This window comes from Hyla sarda, chromosome 1, assembly GCF_029499605.1.
Source record: "Hyla sarda isolate aHylSar1 chromosome 1, aHylSar1.hap1, whole genome shotgun sequence".
Classification (NCBI taxonomy): domain Eukaryota; kingdom Metazoa; phylum Chordata; class Amphibia; order Anura; family Hylidae; genus Hyla; species Hyla sarda.
The window spans coordinates 223,752,291-223,774,685 of NC_079189.1; the positions used below are offsets into that span (position 1 = coordinate 223,752,291).

The 22,395-nt window shown below is 44.4% G+C and overlaps 1 protein-coding gene across 4 annotated transcripts in view; it reads left to right on the forward strand.

The window, feature by feature from the left end:
• Window positions 1-22,395, forward strand: part of DNAH6 (dynein axonemal heavy chain 6) — a 400,640-nt gene that overhangs the window by 164,467 nt on the left and 213,778 nt on the right. For all 4 annotated transcript variants that reach the window (XM_056568811.1, XM_056568814.1, XM_056568815.1 and 1 more), the window contains 6 exons: window positions 2,662-2,842; window positions 15,269-15,365; window positions 16,891-17,086; window positions 17,171-17,335; window positions 20,148-20,261; window positions 22,154-22,279. In XM_056568811.1, coding sequence (XP_056424786.1) covers window positions 2,662-2,842; window positions 15,269-15,365; window positions 16,891-17,086; window positions 17,171-17,335; window positions 20,148-20,261; window positions 22,154-22,279 — 879 coding nt within the window. The remainder of the gene's footprint in view (window positions 1-2,661; window positions 2,843-15,268; window positions 15,366-16,890; window positions 17,087-17,170; window positions 17,336-20,147; window positions 20,262-22,153; window positions 22,280-22,395) is intronic.

The following is a 22,395-nucleotide window of genomic DNA, read 5'->3' on the forward strand; positions in this document are numbered from 1 at the left end:
TGGTGGGATGTCCGTTCTCTTCAGAAAAAATGTGGGAGTCTCCAGACCAATATCTTAAATCTGTATAGTTTATTCTAAAATATTAGACAGCATATAAATGTATGATAAAATTAAATATAAAAGTAACACGATGCCATAAACAAATATGGATATCGATATAGCTTAATGATGCCAGATTTACCTTATTTAAACAATCATATAGTATAACAAAATTTATATTGGATAACAATTTTAACCATAAATCCTGTGGGGAGGAGTAAATATCAGCAACACTGCATAGCAGCAACAGTATATGACTAGGAGATCGAATGTACAGTTGAATGAAACAGAAGTTCTGCAAAAAATAAACATTAAGTTGTTCAGTAACTCATGTTCCGAAAGTCCTGAACAGTGGTTACAACAGAAGTCCTGCAGAGGTGAAACAATGTATCCTTCAGTATCTATGTGTATATATCTATATGTCAGATGAGTACTTGTGCTCCGCCAGTCCTGCAAAGAAAAAAGAGTGTAGCGAAGTCCTGACAGATTGTAATGGTGAACTCCTAATGGCAGTAAGCAGATAGGTGCCTGCAAGTAAGAAAATTTGAGAACAGCGTGCCACTCACCACTCCACGTGAATCCGATGCCGATGTTATTCCGCTCTAGCTGGCTCCAGCGAGCTCCCGGGGGCGTATGATGTGGGTGATCGGTTGAACTAGAGCGCACGCTCTGCTGTATGCTTTAAAGTTGTCATTCCTTATAGTTCTCTGGCTCGAGAGTTGCTTGATTAAACATGAGATGGCTGTCTTATACAGGCTACACTCTAGTCTATGATGTTAATGTGATGTTAATCGTAGCTATCATAAGCAAACGTGTTTCGGGGTATATAAAAGAGCTTAACCGTTCAGTACCCCTTCTTCAGTGGTATAGCTTATACCACTGAAGAAGGGGTACTGAACGGATAAGCTCTTATATACCCCAAAATGGGTTTGGTTATGATAGCTACGATTAACATCACTTGAACCCCATTCACATTGGGAAGAATTGCCACTGATGCTGAGAGTCCAGCTCTATATCATAGACTAGAGTGTAGCCTGTATAAGACAGCCATCTCATGTTTAATCAAGCAACTCTCTAGCCAGAGAACTATAAGGAATGACAACTTTAAAGCATACAGCAGAGCGTGCGCTCTAGTTCAACCGACCAGCTGATCTACAGTCAGCTGACCACTCACATCATACGCCACCGGGAGCTCGCTGGAGTGAGCGGCCGCACATACTCAGCTAGAGCAGAATAACATTGGCACCGGATTCACGTGGAGGGGTGAGTGGCACGCTGTGCCCATATTTTCTTACTTGCAGGCACCTATCTGCTGACTGCCATCAGGAGTACACCAATTACAATCTGTCAGGACTTCGCTACACTCTTTTCTTTACAGGACTTTACAGTACTCATCTGCCATATGAGACTGAAAACATAGATACTGAACAATACATTGTTTCACCTTTGCAGGACTTCTGTTTACCCACTGTTTCAGGACATTCAGAACACAAGTTACTGAACAACTTACTGTTTACTTTTTGCAGAACTTCTGTTTCATTCATTGTTTGAGGACATACGAAGTATAAGTACTAATCTATTCACTGCATAAGATCGCAGCCACCATAACTGTACATTCGATCTCCTAGTCATATACTGTTGCTGCTATACAGTTTTGCTGATATTTACTCCTCCCCACAGGATTTATGGTTAAAATTGTTATCCAATATAAATTTTCTTATACTATATGATTGTTTAAATAAGGTAAATTTGGCATCATTAAGCTATATCTATACCATCGATATCCATATTTGTTTACGAATTGGGGCATCCAGTGTTACTTTTATATTTAAAGGAAAAAAATTTTTTTTTATATCAACTGGCTCCAGAAAGTTAAACAGATTTGTAAATTATTTCTATTAAAAAATCTTAATCCTTTCAATAATTATCAACTGCTTAAGTTGAGTTGTTGTTTTCTTTCTGGCAAAAGTGCTCTCTGCTGACATCTCTGCTTGTCTCGGGAACTGCACAAAGTAGAAGAGGTTTGCTATGGGGATTTGCTTCTAAACTGGGCGGTTCCCGAGACACGTGTGATCAGAGAGCACTTAGACCGAAAAGAACAACTCAACTTCAGCAGCTCATAAGTACTGAAAGGATTAAGATTTTTTAATAGAAGTAATTTACAAATCTGTTTAACTTTCTGGAGCCAGTTGAATTTTTTTTCCTGGATAACTCCTTTAAAGGAAAACTGTCACATATTTTCTCCCGCACTATCCACAGGTATTGGTGGATAGTGCGGGAGACGCTGATTAAAACGAGCCCTACCTTGGTCTGATCCGCGCCGCCGTTCGCCCGCAATTGTAATTTTAATCTCTGTGTATATCCTGCTGTAACTGGCAAAGGCGGAGCTTCTGCTGGCTAACGGACACTGACGTCAGTGCCGCTCATGAATATTGATCCCTCCTGTTCTCCCTCTCTTCGCCGCTCCTAACCAGAGGGAGGAATGAATATTCATGAGCGGCCCGCAGAAGCCCCGCCTTTGCCAGTGAAAGCACCCTTATAATAGTCATATACTGTAGTTACATTATCTGTGTAGAACATTGTAATTTGTTTTCCTCTTTTCTTTTATAATATTGATTTTAGGATGAGTGGCTGACTTGTCAAAGAAACTGGCTGTATTTAGAAAGTATTTTCAGCGCTCCTGATATTCCAAGGCAGCTGCCAGCAGAAGCCAAAATGTTTTTACAAGTGGACAAATCCTGGAAGGAAATCATGAGAAAAGTAAACCGTTTACCTAATGCCCTTAGAGCAGCCACCCAACCTGGTATGGATATTGTTGATTTTCTCCTATGTACATGGAGATACTGATACTAAGGGATTTCCTAGCTACTTATCTTGAATGTTTTAACGTCTTTTTTTTCTAATTAACTGGCTCCAGAAAGTTAAACAGATTTATAAATTACTTCTATTAAAAAATCTTAAAGGGGTACTCCTATGGAAAACTTTTTTTTTTTTAAATGAACTGGTGCCAGAAAGTTACTTCTATTAAAAAAAACTTAATCTTTTTGGTACTTTTTAGCAGCTGTATGCTACAGAGGAAATTCTTTACTTTTTGAATTTCTTTTTTGTGTTGTCCACAGTGCTCTCTGCTGACACATGATGCCCATATCAGGAACTGTCCAGAGCAGCATAGGTTTGCTATGGGGATTTTCTCCTGCTCTTGACAGTTCCTGATTCGGGCATCAGGTGTCAGCAGAGAGCACTGTGGACAAGACAAAAAAAAAAAAAAAAATATAAAGATTGTCTTCTGTAGCAAACAGCTGCTAAAATGTACTGAAAGGATTAAGATTTTTTTAATAGAAGTAATTTACAAATCTGTTTAACTTTCTGGCACCAATTAATAAAAAAAAAAAAAAGTTTTCCACCAGAGTACCCCTTTAATCCTTCCAGTACTTAGTACTTAGTACTTCCAGTACTTAGCTGCTGTATGATCCACAGGAAGTTGAGTTCTTTGTTTTTCTTCTTTTCAGTCTGACCACAGTCCTCTCGGCCGACACCTCTGTCCATGTGAGGAACTGTCCAGAGCAGGAGCAAATCCCCATAGCAAGCCTCTCCTGCTCTGGACTGTTCCTGACATGGACAGAGGTCTCAGCAGAGAGCACTGTGGTCAGACAGAAATGAACAAAAACAAATTACTCAACTTCTTCTGTAGTATACAACAGCTGATAAGTACTGGAAAGATTAAGATTTTTTTATTAGAAGTGATTTACAAATATCTGAGACAGTACAAAAAAGATAAGACGGCACTACTGAAGGTCATGTCATGCAAAAATCATAGGGAGTATCCCGTGCAGGGAGAAGTCACATCCGGAGAACAGGGGTGCAAGATGCATAAGAAAAGGAGACATCTGTATAGAATCCGTGGAGAAAAAATTCACATCTGCACTCACTTGTAGAAACTTCACTTTATTGCATCATCTTCATAAAACAGAAGCCGGCCTGGTGGGATCGGGAAAAGGAGCACAGCAGCCGAAGCTGTGCGGGTGGGCAAACAGCTGGTTTCGTGGCAAAAACGGCTTCCTCTGGCCTCACCGGACATCACATCCAGGTGTGATTTACCTGGTGGGAGCTGTGACGTCATGAGGGGGGGAGGAGGAGCGCTAAGCGCTCAGGAATTGGAAGGGAGAATGCAACCAGGGAAAATAGACAACTAAAATGTAAAGGAATGAAACAATGATACATAAGTCTAATCACACAGAAAAAGTGATGGAGGGATGAAAAATTGAAAAGATCAAACTTGGGCTGCAAAAGTCACTACAGGAAAACAGTAAGTTCATTCCTATCATTAAGTCCGAGGATGCCGAGCGCATCAGTGCACATAATCCATGCAGCTTCGCGCTGTCTAAGGATCGCTTCCTTCATGTTGCTAGTAGTGAGAATTCTTTCAAGACCACTAAAGGTGAGACAGTCCGGGTTGCTGTTGTGGTGGGATCGCATGTGTTCAAAAAGTCTAGCCGATCCGATGCCAGTTTTTAGGGATCTTTGGTGTTCTCTGAATCGGGAGGCAGCGCTTGGTTTTTCAGGCTGGTGTTGCGTCTAAAGGTGATTAAAGGTTTGTTAATGGCAGTATCATGTAGGGCAGGATCCCGTTCAAGGATATGCCAATTTTGTACAGAGTTTTTTTTAATCATTTCAGACAATGGATTGTACTGGAAGGAGAACACAAATCAAACGATGTGTCTTTCTTTTTCAGTTTTTTCTTTTTGTATGTTTTGTGGAGAAGTTCAGTGCGAGGGATCTGAGACACTTTTTCTAGTGATGAAGCTAGTAGGTCACTGGGGTAGCCTCTCTGGGCAAATCTTGTGATGAGCTCCTCGGCTTGAGTGTTGAATTTTTCTTCTGTACTGTAAATTTTTTTCAAACGGAGAAGTTGTAAGGTAAGGGATTTTTGGTATGCGCAGGATGGTAACTGTTGAAATGCAGGTTAGAGTTGGTCGCCGTCTGTTTCCTGTAGCCTGTGGTTGTGTCAACATTGTTGCAGATATGGATTTCTACATCCAAGAAATCGATAGTGTCTGAGGCAAATTTACAGGTAAAGAACATGTTCATGTGGTTCTTTTTATTGAGATAGGTGAGAAATTCCATAAAGTCCCCTTCTTCACCCTCCCAGATGATGAAGACATCATCTACATAACGAGTGTAGAGTTTAAAATTTTTAATGAAGGGATCGTTAGAGTTATAGATCATCTTTTGTTCCAGGGTGGCAAGGTAGAGGTTGGCGAATGTACATGCTACAGTGGTGCCCATCACAGTCCCTGTCTTCTGTGTGTACCATTGACCGTCAAATACAAAGCAATTATTGCTCAGGACCATTATCAGACCTGTGTTGACAAAGTCAATATATTCTTTGTTTTTTTTTGGCAGCTAGAAGGAAATCTTTCACTACCTGGACCCCTAAATCCTGTGGGATCCGGGTATATAGACTTTCCACGTCTATAGTGGCTATTTTAAAGGAGTTTTCCCATTGAAATTCTTCGAGTTTAAGAAGGAAACTATCAGTATCCTTCAGATATGATGGTATGTACTGAAGGATAGGTCAGAGTAGCCAGTCAGGATAGCTGGACAGGTGTTCAAGAGGTGCCCCGATCCCGGCCACTATCGTTCTGCCAGGGGGAGAATCCAAGCTCTTATGGATTTTGGGCAAAAAGTACCATTGTGGCTTGCTTGCACGAATGGGTTTCTCTGCTTTCTTTTTACTTATGATGCCCAATTCAACATTGCTGTGTAAAAAAACTCTGTAGTTTGGTGGTGGGATCATTTTTAAGGGGGAGATATGTGTCTTCTTTCTTGAGTTGCCTGTTCGCTTCAGTGACATAGTACTCCTTTGACATTGTCACGATTCGGCTTCCAGGTAGTGGATCCTCTGTGTCAGCGAGGGATTGGCGTGGACCGTGCTAGTGGACCGGTTCTAAGAGGCTACTGGTTTTCACCAGAGCCCGCCGCAAAGCGGGATGGTCTTGCTGCGGCAGTAGCAACCAGGTCGTATCCACTAGCAACGGCTCAACCTCGCTGACTGCTGAGAAGGCGTGGGACAGAAGGACAAGGCAGAGGCAAGGTCAGACGTAGCAGAAGGTCGGGGGCAGGCGGCAAGGTTCGTAGTCAGGATGGGTAGCAGAAGTTCAGGTACACAGGCTATGGACACACTAAACGCTTTCACTGGCACAAGGCAACAAGATCCGGCAAGGGAGTGCATGGGAGGAGGTCAGATAAAGGCAGGGAGCAGGTGGAAGCCAATTAAGCTAATTGGGCCAGGCACCAATCATTGGTGCACTGGCCCTTTAAGTCTCAGAGAGCTGGCGCGCGCGCGCCCTAGAGAGCAGAGCCGCGCGCGCCAGCACATGACAGCAGGGGACCGGGACGGGTAAGTGACCTGGGATGCGATTCGCGAGCGGGCGCGTCCCGCTGTGCGAATCGCATCCCCAACGGCCAAGACAGTGCAGCGCTCCCGGTCAGCGGGACTGACCGGGGCGCTGCAGGGAGAAAGACGCCGTGAGCGTTCCGGGGAGGAGCGGGGACCCGGAGCGCTAGGCGTAACAGTACCCCCCCCCTTAGGTCTCCCCTTCTCTTTGTCCGGTAACTGCCTCCCCTGGGATGAGGACACCGGGAAAGAATGGAGGGTTTCCTCAACGGCAGGCAGTACAGCAGGAGTGGGAATGGGGAGGGAGGGCAGAGGGCGAGGCCTGGCACGAGGCAGTGTGACACCAGGACGGGGGCCATGGGGAGGCACAGAGGCTTGCCTGACGGGACTGGGAGGGGGGGAGAGGCACTTCCTGTGGCAGGCAGAGTCCCAGTTCCTGATCTCCCCGGTGGTCCAATCAATGGTGGGGGAATGAAGCCGGAGCCAAGGCAGACCGAGGAGGACCTCAGAGGTACAGTTGGGGAGAATGAAGAACTCAATCCTCTCAAGGTGGGGTCCAATAGACATGAGGAGGGGCTCTGTGCGGTAACGCACGGTGCAGTCCAATCTGGCTCCGTTGACCGCGGAAATGTAGAGCGGCTTGACGAGACGGGTCACCGGGATGCTGAATTTATTAACAAACGACTCCAAAATAAAATTTCCAGAGGCACCGGAGTCCAAGCAGGCCACGGCTGAGAGGGAGGAGTTGGCTGAAGAAGAAATCCGCACAGGCACCGTGAGACGTGGAGGAGCAGACTTGGAACCAAGAGACGCCACACCCACGTGAGCTGGGTGCGTGCGTGCGTTTCCCAGGCGTGGAGGACGGATAGGGCAATCCACCAAGAAATGCTCAGTACTGGCACAGTAAAGACAGAGATTTTCTTCCCTACGGCGATTCCTCTCTTCCTGGGTCAGGCGAGACTTATCCACTTGCATGGCCTCCTCGGCGGGAGGCCCAGGCGTAGATTGCAACGGATACTGTGGGAGAGGTGCCCAGAGATCTAAGTCTTTTTCCTGGCGGAGCTCTTGGTGTCGCTCAGAAAAACGCATGTCAATGCGGGTAGCTAGATGGATGAGTTCTTGCAGATTGGCAGGAATCTCTCGTGCGGCCAGCACATCCTTGATGCGACTGGATAGGCCTTTTTTAAAGGTCGCGCAGAGAGCCTCGTTATTCCATGATAACTCGGAAGCAAGAGTACGAAATTGGATGGCGTACTCGCCCACTGAAGAATTACCCTGGACCAGGTTCAACAGGGCAGTCTCGGCAGAAGAAGCTCGGGCTGGCTCCTCGAAGACACTCCGGAGTTCAGCGAAGAAGGCCTGGACTGTGGCTGTGGCAGGATCATTGCGGTCCCAGAGCGGTGTGGCCCACGACAAGGCCTTTCCTGAAAGAAGGCTTACTACGAACGCCACCTTAGACCGTTCTGAAGGAAACAAGTCCGACAACATCTCCATATGCAGGGAACACTGAGACAAAAATCCACGGCAGAGTTTAGAGTCCCCATCAAATTTGTCCGGCAGGGACAAGCGGAGGTTAGGAGCGGCCACTCGCTGCGGAGGAGGTGCAGGAGCTGGCGGAGGAGATGGTTGCTGCTGTAGCAGAGGCAGAAGTTGCTGTAACATGGCGGTCAACTGCGACAGCTGCTGTCCTTGTTGGGCAATCTGCTGCGATTGCTGAGCGACCACCGTGGGAAGATCAGCGAGACTTGGCAGCGGCACCTCAGCGGGATCCATGGCCGGATCTACTGTCACGATTCGGCTTCCAGGTAGTGGATCCTCTGTGTCAGCGAGGGATTGGCGTGGACCGTGCTAGTGGACCGGTTCTAAGAGGCTACTGGTTTTCACCAGAGCCCGCCGCAAAGCGGGATGGTCTTGCTGCGGCAGTAGCAACCAGGTCGTATCCACTAGCAACGGCTCAACCTCGCTGACTGCTGAGAAGGCGTGGGACAGAAGGACAAGGCAGAGGCAAGGTCAGACGTAGCAGAAGGTCGGGGGCAGGCGGCAAGGTTCGTAGTCAGGATGGGTAGCAGAAGTTCAGGTACACAGGCTATGGACACACTAAACGCTTTCACTGGCACAAGGCAACAAGATCCGGCAAGGGAGTGCATGGGAGGAGGTCAGATAAAGGCAGGGAGCAGGTGGAAGCCAATTAAGCTAATTGGGCCAGGCACCAATCATTGGTGCACTGGCCCTTTAAGTCTCAGAGAGCTGGCGCGCGCGCGCCCTAGAGAGCAGAGCCGCGCGCGCCAGCACATGACAGCAGGGGACCGGGACGGGTAAGTGACCTGGGATGCGATTCGCGAGCGGGCGCGTCCCGCTGTGCGAATCGCATCCCCAACGGCCAAGACAGTGCAGCGCTCCCGGTCAGCGGGACTGACCGGGGCGCTGCAGGGAGAAAGACGCCGTGAGCGTTCCGGGGAGGAGCGGGGACCCGGAGCGCTAGGCGTAACAGACATCACTACTACACTACCCCCTTTGTCAGCCTTTTTGATCACTAGGTCTGACCGAGAGCGCAACCATTTGAGGGCTCTCAATTCTTTAGTAGTGAGGTTGCTGGGGGCTGTAGGATAGGTCAGGGATTTAACTTCCTTTATGACCTGAGCGGAAAAGATTTCCAGGCTGCTGCCTGGCTGTATTTGCAGTGTGAAGGTGGAGGGGTTACCGCCTGTAAATTCACGAATATAGATTGTATCCTCAGTAGGTGTGGACGTGTTCTGATCTGTATCGAGCAGATCAAGGAGGCAATTTATATCTCTCTTGGAAAATTCTGAGGGGGCGAAGAAACCAAGGGGTCCTATTGTGGCTGGAATTCCTCCTTCCTTTGCAGATTGTTTTTCAGTAGATATATTTTTATTGACTCAAAAGAACTTCTTTAGGTTCATCCTGCGGATGACTTTGAAGAAATCTACTTCAAAAGCAACCAAATCGAATTTTGTGGGTATACAGTAGTTTAGACCTTTGGAGAGGAGTTTAATACAATCCTCGTTTAAATCTGCCGAAGACAGATTGATGATGGTGGCTGGAATCATGCTCTCTTGCTCCAGGTGACTTGTCTCTTTGGTCATTCCTTGGGTCTTGTTACCTCTGCCCCGCCGGGTGCGCTTGCCGACGGGGCTCCTGTGTTTTTTGGCTCCTCAGTTAGTACGTCCCTCTGGTCTTCTAGTGATCTGATTTCTTCTGTAAAGCTCGAGTCCTTGTCCGAAGTCCAGTACTCTTAATTCCTGTTTTTATTTTTATTTTTAATGAATCTTCTATTAGATGTTCTTTTCTTTTTCTCTTTCTCCTGTTGCCATGTAAAAATGCGGTCGTTGTCATAGTCGGTTTTGTCCCTCAGAAATTTGTCTTTTTTGCGCTCTTTTATTTCGGCCTGTACTGGCACAAATTTTTTCTCCAATTTCTGAAAAATTGTTGTCCTTGTCCTTCTGTTTCATGAAGATGATGCAATAAAGTGAAGTTTCTACAGGTGAGTGTAGATGTGATTTACAAATTTGTTTAACTTTCTGGAACAAGTTGATTTGAAAGAAAAAAAATATATATATATATTTCCACCGGAGTACCATGTGCTGTGCAAGGGATTTGTTGCAGATTTTAGGAACAGAATCCACTTTGAAGATCTCCAACCAAAGTGATTAGGGTTTACCAAATGTTATAGAAACAATAAAAGCTATACTATATCGATTAAAGACACAATTTCATGAAGTTCAACTTAACAGTCTTATATATCTGATCCGGAAGAGGGCAAAACTATAACTCTCGATGTACCTGTGTCCAGTTTTGCCTCACGACTATTAAACTTCATTTCGTACATTTTAATTAATTTATCCTTGTGCGGATTTCAAAATTCCAGACCCTGTGTTGTGTTAAGGGCATCTCCACTTCCACATTTGTTCCATCAGGGAGATTTCTTCTCCTCTCTGTGTTGGTGATGTGCTTAAAGGGGTACTCCGCCCCTAGCATCTTATCCCCTATCCAAAGGATAGGGGATAAGATGTCAGAGCGCCGTGGTCCCGCTGCTGGGGAGCCCTGGGATCCCCGCTGCGGCACCCCGCTCTCATTACAGCACAGAGCGAGTTCGCTCTGTGCGTAATGACGGGCGATACGGGGGACGGAGCAGCGTGACGTCATGGCTCCGCCCCTCGTGACATCACGGCCCATCCCCTTAATGACCTGTAGAAAGAAAAAAGGAGAGACCAGAGGGAGGCGCCTCGTGTGATACCGTATGGGAGTGGAATCTTACAGCAGTTTGTGGTCAAAATGAATGACCCCTAGGTAGTGGCTGCTCACCTGAGAGCAAGTCAGAACTTGCATATCAACCCACAGTGGGGTTACAAAAATTCACGGAGTACTGGAACCGCTGCTAAGCCGGAGGTCACAGGAAAAGGAGGAAGACCAATCCTGATGGAGCTTGTGATGTGGAAGATGAGAAAAAAACCTCTAAAGGCGCTGCAGACTCCAATGGAATTAAACCGAAGCCAGAGATGTAGCAATGGTACAAAACACTGGGAGGTTTATTGCAATAGATAAAACAATAAAGTGGATTACGCGTTTCGGGGGAGCCACCCCCTTCTTCAGATCAGAATACATGCAGTAAGATATGCAGAGTTTAAATATGTACAAAATGGGCGCCAACCACTTAAGTGGGAGGAGCCAAACATGTTTATGTCACATGATGCAAAAAACAAAATATAATAAATGAATCTAAGAAAAACATCCAGTACACATTTAACAATTGTATCAGACCGTTGTAAACATAAAATTACAGAAGCCATCTTAATAATACAATAAAAAATGTAAAACAAGCATACAGAACATAGATCTCCGTTGGCAGTGTCCGGACCGTCAAAGGTAAACATCCGGCGCATGCTGGATGAGCCGATGCTGATACCAGATGTAAACATCCGGACTATGCCGCGGTCCGGATGCTGTCACAGACGCCACCCCCTTACACGCACCAGTATTGTTGATAAACAAATACTGTGGTCACGGGCATGGGGCCGGACGTCATAGGACCAAAAACAGCCAACGAATACAAGGGCCACAGACGCGTTACTATGAGACGATCGTCACGTGACCGGAATGAACAAGTAGGTGTTCAGAGACAACGGAATTGACCGATGTTGAGCTGTCAGAGGTAGTTTGGAAGAAGGTAAGATAATGTAGTGAAAATACTGGAAGTGCAAAGATGCATAAAATCAATATGTAGTGAATGGAGGAAAATAGGCTACTAGACATATATGCCATATCAATGGGGAAATTGAAAAATTCAAAATATGCGCAAATGTAGTATATAGACATACGTGTGTGAATAAATGAATCATGTAGTGCTCACACCAATTTTTCTGGTGTAGCGCCCACATGGAATACTAGACTGTGGTACTCATAGGGTTAGAGTAAGCAAAGAAGCCCAATTAAAAAGAAATATATTAAACAAGGTAAAAAATGGAAGCCAAATAGAGACAAACATATATCCCTACGTATGGATGATATATGTCCTAGCGTTCTAAAACCATAATAGAAAAATATATATAAAAATATAAAAATATATAGATATATAATATCCCTTAGTGCGGATTATTATAAGCTAAAGACACAAGGTGATATATAAAACTGAACATGTCCGATCTGGGATAGGAAGATGTATGAAAAATATTTATAAGATATTTAAAAAATAGTAATAATAAATATTCTTAATTTCGCGTATTATAGATTACATTCTATCATTTCGTTCAGACCCCTGGGTGTTAGGGTGCCCAGGGTGTGAATCCAGAAATTTTCCCTCCTCCTTAACGTATTGAATCTCTGGTTCACACTCTTTGTAATCTGTTCAATGGGGGTAGCCAGAATACAATTGAAATCCCCACTGTGTTTCTCAGTCAGATGTCGAGAAACACTGTGTAGGAGAAAGCCATGAGCTGTATTGCTCCGATGTTTATTGAGGCGTTCCCTAAAACATCTGATCGTCCTTCCCACGTATTGCAAGCCACAAGGGCACTGCAATACATATACAATGTATTGAGATCCACAGTTTAACAGTGATTTTATAGGGAAAGTGTCCCCCGTAGTAGTGGAGGTAAAGGTTTTGCATTTATGTGCAATATTGGAACAGCATTTACACCGTGCCATACCGGTATGGCACGGTGTAAATGCTGTTCCAATATTGCACATAAATGCAAAACCTTTACCTCCACTACTACGGGGGACACTTTCCCTATAAAATCACTGTTAAACTGTGGATCTCAATACATTGTATATGTATTGCAGTGCCCTTGTGGCTTGCAATACGTGGGAAGGACGATCAGATGTTTTAGGGAACGCCTCAATAAACATCGGAGCAATACAGCTCATGGCTTTCTCCTACACAGTGTTTCTCGACATCTGACTGAGAAACACAGTGGGGATTTCAATTGTATTCTGGCTACCCCCATTGAACAGATTACAAAGAGTGTGAACCAGAGATTCAATACGTTAAGGAGGAGGGAAAATTTCTGGATTCACACCCTGGGCACCCTAACACCCAGGGGTCTGAACGAAATGATAGAATGTAATCTATAATACGCGAAATTAAGAATATTTATTATTACTATTTTTTAAATATCTTATAAATATTTTTCATACATCTTCCTATCCCAGATCGGACATGTTCAGTTTTATATATCACCTTGTGTCTTTAGCTTATAATAATCCGCACTAAGGGATATTATATATCTATATATTTTTATATTTTTATATATATTTTTCTATTATGGTTTTAGAACGCTAGGACATATATCATCCATACGTAGGGATATATGTTTGTCTCTATTTGGCTTCCATTTTTTACCTTGTTTAATATATTTCTTTTTAATTGGGCTTCTTTGCTTACTCTAACCCTATGAGTACCACAGTCTAGTATTCCATGTGGGCGCTACACCAGAAAAATTGGTGTGAGCACTACATGATTCATTTATTCACACACGTATGTCTATATACTACATTTGCGCATATTTTGAATTTTTCAATTTCCCCATTGATATGGCATATATGTCTAGTAGCCTATTTTCCTCCATTCACTACATATTGATTTTATGCATCTTTGCACTTCCAGTATTTTCACTACATTATCTTACCTTCTTCCAAACTACCTCTGACAGCTCAACATCGGTCAATTCCGTTGTCTCTGAACACCTACTTGTTCATTCCGGTCACGTGACGATCGTCTCATAGTAACGCGTCTGTGGCCCTTGTATTCGTTGGCTGTTTTTGGTCCTATGACGTCCGGCCCGATGCCCGTGACCACAGTATTTGTTTATCAACAATACTGGTGCGTGTAAGGGGGTGGCGTCTGTGACAGCATCCGGACCGCGGCATAGTCCGGATGTTTACATCTGGTATCAGCATCGGCTCATCCAGCATGCGCCGGATGTTTACCTTTGACGGTCCGGACACTGCCAACGGAGATCTATGTTCTGTATGCTTGTTTTACATTTTTTATTGTATTCTTAAGATGGCTTCTGTAATTTTATGTTTACAACGGTCTGATACAATTGTTAAATGTGTACTGGATGTTTTTCTTAGATTCATTTATTATATTTTGTTTTTTGCATCATGTGACATAAACATGTTTGGCTCCTCCCACTTAAGTGGTTGGCGCCCATTTTGTACATATTTAAACTCTGCATATCTTACTGCATGTATTCTGATCTGAAGAAGGGGGTGGCTCCCCCGAAACGCGTAATCCACTTTATTGTTTTATCTATTGCAATAAACCTCCCAGTGTTTTGTACCATTGCTACATCTCTGGCTTCGGTTTAATTCCATTGGAGTCTGCAGCGCCTTTAGAGGTTTTTTTCTCATCTTCCACATCACATCCCCTTAATGCACGTCTATGGGAAGGGGCGTGGCGACCGCCATGCCCCCTCCCATAGACTTGTATTGAAAGGGGCGGGCCGTGACGTCACAAGGGGCGGAGCCATGACGTAACGATGCTCCGGCCCCTGTACTGCCCGTCATTACGTGCAGAGTGAACTTGCTCTGTGCTGTAATGAGAGCGAGGTGCCGCAGCGGGAATCCCAGGGCTCCCCAGCAGCGGGAACCGCGGCGATCTGACATCTTATCCCCTATCCAAGATGTCTAGGGGTGGAGTATCCCTTTAAAGGGGGACAGTTGTCTTGCTCAGATCATTGGATAATCTGTACCTCTGCTTTGTTACGGCTGAAGCGACATCAGATAGTGCCATTGTCTTTTATTGTAGTTAAGGTGACTAAGTGTATGACCAAGTGTGGGTAGCAAAACACATATCCAATAAAAATATATGATAAAAACTACATAGTATTTTACCAACAAATGATGATTTCTCTTTTATCTGTTTTTTTGAGTACATTGTGCATGCTTGAGAAAGGGGGAGGTTTCCTGATACCACGCACGTTGCTCTCTGGCAAAGTCTTTACGTGTAATCTTATTGCAAGGGACTATGACTAACTTTTGCAAAACCACATGTGGGTGTTTTCTTCACAGGTGATTTTACAATTGTTATGAATTATTGTGGATTATATGTTTGTTACTGCATTAAACTTGTGTAAAAACAATTGGATTGAGTGTGGTGCATTGCTTAACTCTAGCTTAGCAATTGTCAACTGTAAACATTTTTGAACTATATTGAACACTTTCCAATAAGTTTTAATGTCATGATTTCTTACTTTATGTGTGAAGTCTATGCACAAATTACGGTTACAACCCTTACTGTATTACCTTTTTTCCAGGGACTCTTGAGTTAGTAGAAATGATGTAATTAATGTAATATTCCATTGTGTTCAGGTCTTTTGGAGATATTTCAAAATAACAATGCACTTCTTGATCAAATTCAGAAATGCCTGGAGGCTTACTTAGAATCCAAACGTGTTGTGTTTCCAAGGTCAGTAACATATAAGCTACTTTAACAGTACGGCAGACTGTTCTACTGTTTTGTATATTTTTTTCTTGATTTTAAATTACAACCTTTGACAATAAACAAAATTCACATAATAAAATAACAACTAGAGAAACAAGAAAAAATAGGAGCGCAATCTTTGTGCATTATACCCGATGGAGAAAAGAAAGAAAAGCAAGAAAGAGTGTAGCTTAGTTATTCTCACCGAAGTGGGTTATGCTCAGAGCATAACATTGTCACAGCGAGCGCTCCGGTCCCTGCCTCCGGACCGGAGCGCCCGCTTTCTCGCCCCCTCTCCTCGGGATCCAGGTGCCTCCCGCTCAGACACACTGACCGGGAGCATGGGATCCCTTGTGTCGGGGACGCGGCTGCCGTGGCGGCTGGTCCCCGCTCACGTGCCGCGTCCCAGTCCACCTTACCTGGCGCCTCGTTCCCTGCGCCGACACTCTCTGCTTCCCGGCGCGCGCGGCCCCGCTCTCTAGGGCGCGCACGCGCCACCTTCAGTAAGTTTAAAGGGCCAGCGCACCATTGATTGCCATTGCCGGATCTTCGTGCCTTGTGCCTCTGAGAAAGCGTTCCTTGTAGCCTGTATTTCCTTGCCTGTTGCCGAATCCGTTGCTACCGTCTTCTCGCCTGTGAACCCTTGCCGCCTGCCCTGACCTCTGCTACGTCCGACTACGCCTTTGCCTGCTCCCTGTATACTTCGCCATATCAGCTGCCAGAGAGGTCGAGCCGCTATTGGGGGAACAACCTGGGGGCTACCTGCCGCAGCAAGTCCATCTCGCTTTGTGGCGGGCCCTGGTGAAGACCAGTAGTCCCTTAGACTCCGTTCCCCTGGTACGGCCCGTGCCATCGCCTCTCTGGTCTAGAGGATCCACTACCAGTCCTGCCGGTTCGTGACAGTCATCTTGTATAGCGTGTGTTAAAGAAGGGGGTCAGCAGCCCTGGAGCACCCGATTTCCACTGGATTTCCTCAGGTAGATAGCAGTGTTTGATTAGAAAAAATTCCCCCAGACTCGGCGCTTCTCCCAATAAAAACTTTACATTTATTGTACTCAATATTCATGCATGAAGTGGTGTGCACTGGTCGACGCATTTCAAGCTCGGACTGAGCTCTCAGCCTTTGTCTTGCTTTGTCTATTTCTAAGCTCCGCCCTTTTCAGTCACATTCTATGCGGGGCTGCATCTCCAATTTCGGAAACCTCCGGACTGGAGACATGACGCCATGCCCCCTCGTGACGTCACACCACGTCCCCTCCATTCATGTCTATGGGAGGGGCCGTGATGGCTGTCACGCCCCCTTCCATAGACATGAATGAAGGGGGCATGGCGTGACGTCATGTCTCCAGTCCCGGAAACCCGGAGGTTTCCAAACACGAGACACAGCCCCGCATAGAATGCGGGTGCTGCAGGGAGATCGCGTGGGGGGCAGACAGGTAAGCAGTTCTATATTTTGCTGCAGTATTTTTTCAGTTCTTCTTATTAATAGATGTATTACTGTTTTGACCAGATTTTACTTCTTATCCAATGATGAACTGCTGGAAATACTTGCCCAGACACGTAATCCTCAAGCAGTTCAGCCTCATCTAAGGAAGTGCTTTGACTCAATTGCGAAACTTGAGTTTGCAACGGCAACTTCTGATGGTGATCAGGAGAAGGTTTTCACAAATGATATTCTGGCCATGCTGTCACCAGAAGGAGAGAGGGTAATTCTGACAACTTGTCTTATTTTTTGTGTACTTTGGTACTTTACATACCATTTAATGTGCACTTGTGCTTTTCTACTGTAGGTGAGCTTGGGTAAAGGTTTGAAAGCGAGAGGAAATGTTGAGGACTGGCTTGGCAAGGTGGAAGAAGCAATGTACAGTTCATTACGAAGACTTAGTAAGGCTGCAATAGCTGATTACCAAAATAAAAGCAGAATTGAATGGGTAGTTGCTGGTCATCCTTCTCAGGTAATGTGAAATTCAAGTATTTTATTATAGTAAATAGAAAAGAAAAACATTAAGTAAGTTGGTTGCTGGAGTCTTCTGTTATTTAAATCATAAATTGTGTTAAAATTTCAAATAATTCCATTAAGCAAAACATTTTTGTTTTATATATGGCCCTATTCAGCTATACCACTGGTATAGGTAAAAATACTGTCAAAACAATATTTGTTTGCTATTTGACATCAGCATTACTGACTTTAATAGATCAAATATAGTTCACTAGTGACTACATTTGGTCTGTTTTATAAACATAAGTATATGTGTTGTGTTCATTGCCTGCTATGCTTTTGAGTCAGCCAAATAAAAAGTATACAGTTGTAAGGCCTTGTTCACATCAGGATTTGTGCCCACAAGACATTGATTCATCTGTAACATCTTAAAATTGGCTGCCAACATATCTGTGCCTGGATAGCCACGTGCCTCATTCAAATAAAGTGACCTGAATTGTGGTTAACTAGTGACTATGTTCCGTTCATTTTCAGAGTGTACCTAATTTTTGTCTTGGACGGAAAAGTGCATTCAACGCTTTTCAGTCCAAGAGAAAACTTGGATACGAGGTCTAAGCAAACCAAACATGATATATTAGTTTATGGGCAAGCTGATAGTACACTGTAGTATATGTCAGAATACCTCTTTGAAGGTATTCAGTTGTATAAGGATGAACTTTCTCCAAGTGATGTAAATGAACCTTAACCGTTTTATCTTGTCATGGTATGATTAGATACACAGAGAAAAAAGGAAGGTAAATAAAATCATTTTAGATTTAAATATAGATGAAGTCACAAGTTTAGGGATTTCATTAGTGAATCCCATCTAAACATGGCTTAAAGGGGTACTCTGCCCCTAGACATCTTATCCCCTATCCAAAGGATAGGGGATAAGATGTCAGACCGCTGCGGTCCCACTGCTGGGGACCCCCCAGGATCGCCGCTGCAGCACCCCGCTATCATTACTGCACAGAGCGAGTTCGCTCTGCACTTAATGACGGGCAATACAGGGGCCGGAGTATCGTTACTTCACGGATCCGCCCCTTGTGACGTCATGGACCGCCCCCTCAATTCAAGTCTATGGGAGGGGACGTGGTGGTCATCACGCCCCTGCCATAGACTTGCATTAAGGGGGCCGGCCGTGACGTCACGAGGGGCGGAGCCATGACGTCACGCTGCTCCGTCCCCTGTAACGCCCGTCATTACGCACAGAGCGAACTCTCTCTGTGCAGTAATGATAGCCCGGGGGGTCCCCAGCAGCAGGACCTCGGCGATCTGACATCCTTTGGATAGGGGATAAGATGTCTAGGGGTGGAGTACCCCTTTAAGAGGGCTTAAAGGGGTACTCTTGTGTAAAGCAATTTAAGCTGCAGTATACTCCAGAGGAAGTTCTTTTCTTTATGAATTTCTTTTCAGTCTGACCACATTGCTCTCTGCTGACACGTTATCTGCTGACACCATATCAGGAACTGTCCAAAGCAGGATAGATTTGCTATAGGGATTTGCTCCTGCTCTGGACAGTTCCTGACATGGGTAGAGGTGTCAGCAGAGAACACTGTGGTCAGACTGAAAAGAAATTCAGAACGAGAAGAACTTCCTCTGAAGCATACAGCAGCTGATAATTACTGGAAGGATTGCTTTCTTAATAGAAGTAATTTAAAAATCTGTTTAACTTTCTGGCACCAGTTAAAAAAAATTGTTTTCCATCAGAGTACCCTTTTAAAAAGTACCTCAAACCATATTTTCTAAACTAACTCAGATTTTCTGAGCTTTAAAAAGCAATGTATCATATCTTTACCCTTGCTCCCATTGTGTGAGATCCCTTTCCTCAGCAGGCGTGACTTCACTGAAGCCTGCGAGAGCTGTGCCTCGCAATGCCTCGCCATGCCTCGCACATACTTCCTAAGTTTGGTCTCCTGCCAGGCCGGGAGGAGACAAAACCAACTGTTTGACTTGCCGCAGGGAACAGAACAGAGACACCTAGTGGAGCATTTTAATAGCAAATAAATAGCAAAATGTCTTATAATTACATAAGGAACAATTTAAAAAAAGTTTAGCTTAATGACAGATACTCTTTATATTCATACATATCTATATTCATATAAAACAATGAACACCATGGTTTCCTATTTATTTAAGGCACTGCTGGGTACATAAGTAAAGACGATTCTAGGCCATGCACAGGACCATATAAACTTTAATGTATAGAACAAGAATGCGTTTCGGAGCACATCAGTGTCTTCCTCAGGTCCACCAATTATACAGGAAGATCGTATAATTGGTGGACCTGAAGAAGGCACTGGTGTGTGCCGAAACACTCTGTTCCGATTTTCCATACATTAAAGTGTAAAGAGTGCAGCAGCTTGTGGCAACAGCTGAGCCACTGTTCATGCCCTCAGTAGAGTTGTGCCTATCCATAGCACAACTTTAGAAGGTTAGTATCTCACATTTGGTGTGGTGATTAGGCACACAACAATTGAGTATCTACACTAGGAAGCGCCCCGTTTTTTCCTTTTTTTGTCTCTCCATTTTTCTTTCAATTGGCAGTATTGATGTTTGTCTTCAGGGTTTCACAATATTATGTATAACTATATAGCAGATCATTTTATACTATTTTGTAGTGACCGATAATCCATAAACTATTTACCAGTATAAATAGTCAACTAAACAAAAGTTCCACTCCTCCCACTACTTTTACTTTGTCCCAATTTTTTGTATACAATATAAAAATACTGACTAAAATGAACCAAGCCCTATGGCAATATGGATTTCTATTACTTTTTGTACAGGTGGTGCTGACAATTTCTCAGCTTATGTGGTGCAGAGATCTGACTCACTGCCTTGAAGGAGACGCAGAGGAAAATTTGAATTCTGTGGCAGAGTTTGAAAAAGTTAATTTTGAGGTAAGTTATTTGTTAAGCATGGTTAATGGAAGAGGATTACAAGGTATAATAGTGAGAAACTCATATAAGTTACGCTATGCACTGTGGCCATCGGGAGCAAGCGCTTGCTATGAAAACTCACCTCCTGCAGCATTTGCCGGCACTATAAGACAGGAAAACGGGCACTGTCGGGTGAATATGCTATTAAGCAAGTGCTCACTCCTGATGGCCTCAGTGCTCGGCGTAATGGGCGCACTGGGGCCATCGGGAGAGAGCGCATTCTATGAAAACTCGCCATTCACATCGCAGCACCGACACTATATGGTAACAGGAGAACAGGCACTGGTTTTTCTTATAAAGTTGTGTTCACCACCCACACATACAGATTATAGGGGGACTATGTGCTGGGAGCTGTGTGTCAATCACACGGCAGTCCCAGCGCTGACATACAGTGGATATGTGTGACGGCCGTGGGGCATAGCTACGCCTATCTGACTGTTGCTGACTTTAATGAAAAGCATTTTTAAGCCTGATCAAAGCAGCAAAAACTATGCCTGAGTTGTAATTGTTAACCACTTTGTCAACCTGGGATTAGTTTATGGGGGTGAAAATTCATGACCGTTGTGTTTTAAATCGCAACTGTCACGAATTTGTACCCCCATAAACTAATCACAGGGGGACAAAGTTCTTTATAATTACTATTCAGGCATAGATTTTGCTGCTTTCTAGCAGATTTGATCAGGCTAAAAAATGCTTTATATGACGGTCTCAACAATCGGCTAGGCCAGGCTATGCCTCGTGGCTGCCACGCCTGTCCCTGTGTGCCAGCGCTGGGTCCGCTGTGTGATTGACACACAGGTCCCAGCGCATAGGCCCCTTATTATCCTTATCTCCGGGTGGCGAACATTCAACTTTATAAGAGAATCCCAGTGCCTGTTGTCCTGTCTGCTTACAGTGCCAGCGCAGCAGGCAGCTAGATGTCATAGCAACCGCTCGCTAGAGGCAGAGTATTACGCCGAGCACTGGGACCAGAAGAGAGTGCATTGCTGCCCGCAACGCAGCACCGGTGATGTTATCCCAGCGTACTGGGGCGATCAGGAGAGAGTGCTTGCGGCCCGCAGTGCCGGTGAGATTTCTTCACATCATCAGCACTGTAGGAAGACAGAAGACAGTTTTCTTCTCATCACCGGTGCTGCGCTGCCGGCAGCTAGTTTTCATAGCAAGCACTGAGCAGCGTAATGTTCCCCCAGTGCGCATTGTAATGCTCTGCCTCTAGCGAGCAATTGCTATGAAAACTAGCCACCCGCTGCATCGGCATTGTAAGCAGACAGGAGAACGAGCACTGTTTTTTCTTATAAAGTTGAATGTTCGCCGCCCACAGATAAGAATAATAAGGGGCCTATGCAGTGGGACCTGTGTGTCAATCACACTGTGGTCCCAGCGATGACATACAGGGGATAGGCGTGGTGGCCACGGGCCATAGCCAGGCCCATCCGACTGTTGCTGACCATCATATATAGCATTTTTAGCCTGATTTAAGATACTAGAAAGCAGCAAAAGTTATGCCTGAATAGTAAGTATAAAGAACTTTGTCATTCTTTGATTAGTTTATGGGGGTACAAATTTGTGACAGTTGCGCCATCCATGGACATGAAATACCAACACAGATTTTTTGGTTCATAATAAAATACATCTTTGGCTTTATGCATTGATGAAACTATGTTATACAGTAGATTTCCAAACATTCAGCATCCTTGGAAATGTCATTTAAGGGAAATCACTCTATTAACACTAACCACACTATTATTATTTTGTATTCTAGAAATCTATATGCACACTGATGTACACATATATACATACTGTATTTCTAGCGTTTTTTTAATAATATATATATATGTATCTTTTTCACACAGAGATTGAATGCTTTAGCCGGGCTTGTCCGAGGCCAACTTCCTGCTTTGCATAGAAACATTGTTACGGCTTTGATAACCATTGATGTTCATGCAAGGGATATTGTCAGTGACCTTGTAAAGGACCAGGTAACCTGTCCCTTCGTCATGTGCATTTAATAAAATTAGCTAAATTATTGTTCAGTAATTTCGGAGTGATATTAATGGAATATTACAGGATTTTTTTTATTTGACTAAGCTACAGG